Here is a 3,096-nt window from a genome sequence, read left to right on the forward strand (position 1 = left end):
ATTCCTTCACTGAAGGAAATCCATTTCCAATACAACAAAATAATTGTCTATATATAATTTTAAGTATATGATGTTTTTTTCTCAAAAGACACTCCATTGCTTTTATCAGAATCTCAGAGAGATCCATGTCTTCCAAAAGATTACAAGACCATTGTCCTAACGTTTTAGTTTGTGGTAAGAAAAATACACTTTATCACCTTATTCCAGGGGTGTAGTTTTTGGCCAGTGCACAGTTACGCAACAGGATGAAAGTTCGAATAGCACACTTATGCAACAGGATGAAAGTTCAAATACGTAAAATCCCACTGAAAGTCCTTCAAGGTGAACTAGGGTCCTATGCATCTGCTGAGAAGCCTAGTAGCTGACCTTTGCATGAATTGATAACCGATTCTGATTTTCTTATAGATTTTCCTGAAAAAGGAGAGAGTTGGGTGTTGAGAATAAACTAGGCAGTAATGGTGATGAGGTTACATCATGGCCTCATTAGGAAATGTTTTTGCTTTCTTTTTTTTTTTTAACTAAAACTATAGATGTTTTCTTTTTCAGTTCATACTATGCCAGATGTTGGAAACAGTGGTAACCAAAGGTAATTCAGAGGTTCATTAAAAAATATTTAAAAGACGAAGACAATTTTAATTACTCATAATTAACATTATTTTCAGAAAAATAGCTAAAAATCTTATAAACTTCCTTCCGGTCTATTTTTGCATGTATAATACTTTTTTTTTTTTTTTTTTTGAGAAGGAGTATTGCTGTCACCGAGGCTGGAGTGCAGTGGCGTGATCTTGGCTCACTGCAACCACTGCCCCCTGGGTTCAAGCGATTCTCCTGCCTCAGCCTCCTGAGTAGCTGGGATTACAGGCACATGACACCCTGTCTTACCATGTTTGCCCAGGCTGGTCTCAAACTCTTGATCTCGTGCTCCACCCGCCTCAGCCTCCCAAAGTGCTGGGATTACAGGCCTGAGCTACCACGCCCAGCCCTGCATGTGTATTTTTTATTAAAAGCAAAACTGGGCCAGGCACGGTGGCTCATGCCTGTAATCTCAGCACTTTGGGAGGCCAATGCGGGCGGATCACCTGAGGTTGGGAGTTCGACACCAGCCTGACCAGCGTATGGAAACCCCGTCTCTACTAAAAATACAAAATTAGCCAGGCGAGGTGGGGCATGCCTGTAATCCCAACTGCTCAGGGGGCTGAGGCAGGAGAATCACATGAACCAAGAAGGCGTAGGTTGCGGTGAGCCGAGATGGCACCATTGCACTCCAGCCTGGGCAACAAGAGTGAAACTCCATCCCCCCCAAAAAAAAAAGTAAAATTGGAATGCTATTAGGTTTAGAATTCTACTTTTCCCAATAATATGGTATGCATTTATCCAAATAAGTCTTCAATAGCAAGATATTTATTTCTTTATTTATTGAGATGCAATCTCACTCCGTTGCCCAGGCGGGAGTGCAGTGGCTTGACATCAGCTCACTGCAACCTCTGCCTCCTAGGTTCAAGTGATTCTTGTGCCTCAGCCTCCCAGGTAGCTGGGACTACAGGTGTGCACCACCATGCCTCACTAATTTTTGTATTTTTAGGAGAGATGGAGTTTCACCATGTTGGCCAGGCTGGTCTCGAACTCCTGACCTCAGGTTATCTGCCCGCCTCAGCCCTCCAAAGTGTGGAATTACAGGCGTGAGCCACCTCGCCAGGACAAATAGCAAGATATTTAAATGGAAGCATTATATTTCATTGTAATTGATTTAACTATTTCCCTCATATTGGATTTTTAGGTAATTTCCATTTTTTCACTACTCAAGACTACATCCTTGCATGAAAATCTTTGCTTGACTCTGTTTCTTTAAATTCCTGAGAAAGGAATTACTGTCATAGAGCATAAACATTGTGAAGGTTTTTGGATCTTTTTTTCCAAATTGCCCTCCAGAAATTTTGTAATTATTTACATTCCTGCCTTCTCATTCCTGCATCAACACTTTAATTTTTCCCAATATTTCAAAATTTTGTTAGAAAAATGAAATCTTACTGTTTTATATTTTATTACCAATAAAGTTGATTCTTTTTTCATATGCTTCTTGCCTGTCTGTAGTTCTTTTGGAACACTTAGTCCATACCATTAGTCTAATTTTTCTATCAGTGTGTTGGATTTCTTCTTTGCCGAGTCTAGTGGCTCAGCCTGTAATCCCCACACTTTGGGAGTCAGAGGCAAGGCAGGAGGATCCCTTGAACCCAGGTGTTCTAGACCAGCGTGGGCAACAGAGTGAGACCCTATCTCAAAACCAACAAACAATTTATCGATGTTGTAAATATTTTTCTTCATATGCCCTTAAACTTTATACATTTTTTTAATTCAATGAGGATTTACACCTTCATACAGGCAGACTGATTTATGTTCTCCTTTGTGGTTTATTCCCTCACTTAATGTTTACAAAGGCCTTCCTTCACCCAAGCTAAGGTAAATATTCAGCATATTTCCTTGCTGTGGTTAAGAGATGTGAGAAGATACTATGAGAGACTCTCAGTATGCTTACAATTTTTTCCAGTTAAATGAAGTCTTCCCACATTTCCTAATCACTCACATTAAGCATATAGAATGGATGAATTTTAAATCTGAATATAAAACTAATTGCACAGCATGTGTCACTGCTCTTTTTATTGCCTATCTCGGGCACAGTCTCTTTGGCCTGAGTGGTCCCTTTAGTTTTTAACCAGTGGCTCCATAATTCCTAAGGAAGAGCTGCTCTCTTTTGTCTCCATGGTGGTCGTAATTTCGCCCACACCTGCCCCCGCTTTGCTCTGCAGCTCCGCACTCCCCCGCCCCGCCGAGAGCCCCTGGCTCCCGATTCCAGGTTACCCCAGGACACCCCAGCCATTTCTGTGCACCAGCGGCCCGCTCACGTACCCAGCTCCAAGAGCTCCTTCACGATGGCCTTTCCGATGCCCGTGGCCCCGCCAGTGACGATGGCCACTTGGCCCTGCAGCAAACCAGGCGCCAGGCAGCTCCTGCCCTTAGCCCAGGAGGCCATCTCTGCAGCGGCGTGCCAGAACAGCTGAGCGGGGGCCCTGCTGGTTCTCAGAGCCATTCGAGGCGGGC

At 43.0% G+C, this 3,096-nt stretch overlaps 1 protein-coding gene across 1 annotated transcript in view; it reads right to left on the reverse strand.

Annotated features, from left to right (window-relative positions):
- PECR (peroxisomal trans-2-enoyl-CoA reductase) overlaps positions 1–3,096 on the reverse strand; it is a 50,456-nt gene extending 47,360 nt beyond the window's left edge. Inside the window, exon 1 of the mRNA XM_011964682.1 lies at positions 2,905–3,096. Coding sequence (XP_011820072.1) covers positions 2,905–3,085 — 181 coding nt within the window. The 5' untranslated portion in view covers positions 3,086–3,096. The remainder of the gene's footprint in view (positions 1–2,904) is intronic.

The sequence above is a fragment of the Mandrillus leucophaeus genome, unplaced genomic scaffold, assembly GCF_000951045.1.
Source record: "Mandrillus leucophaeus isolate KB7577 unplaced genomic scaffold, Mleu.le_1.0 Scaffold70, whole genome shotgun sequence".
NCBI lineage: Eukaryota > Metazoa > Chordata > Mammalia > Primates > Cercopithecidae > Mandrillus > Mandrillus leucophaeus.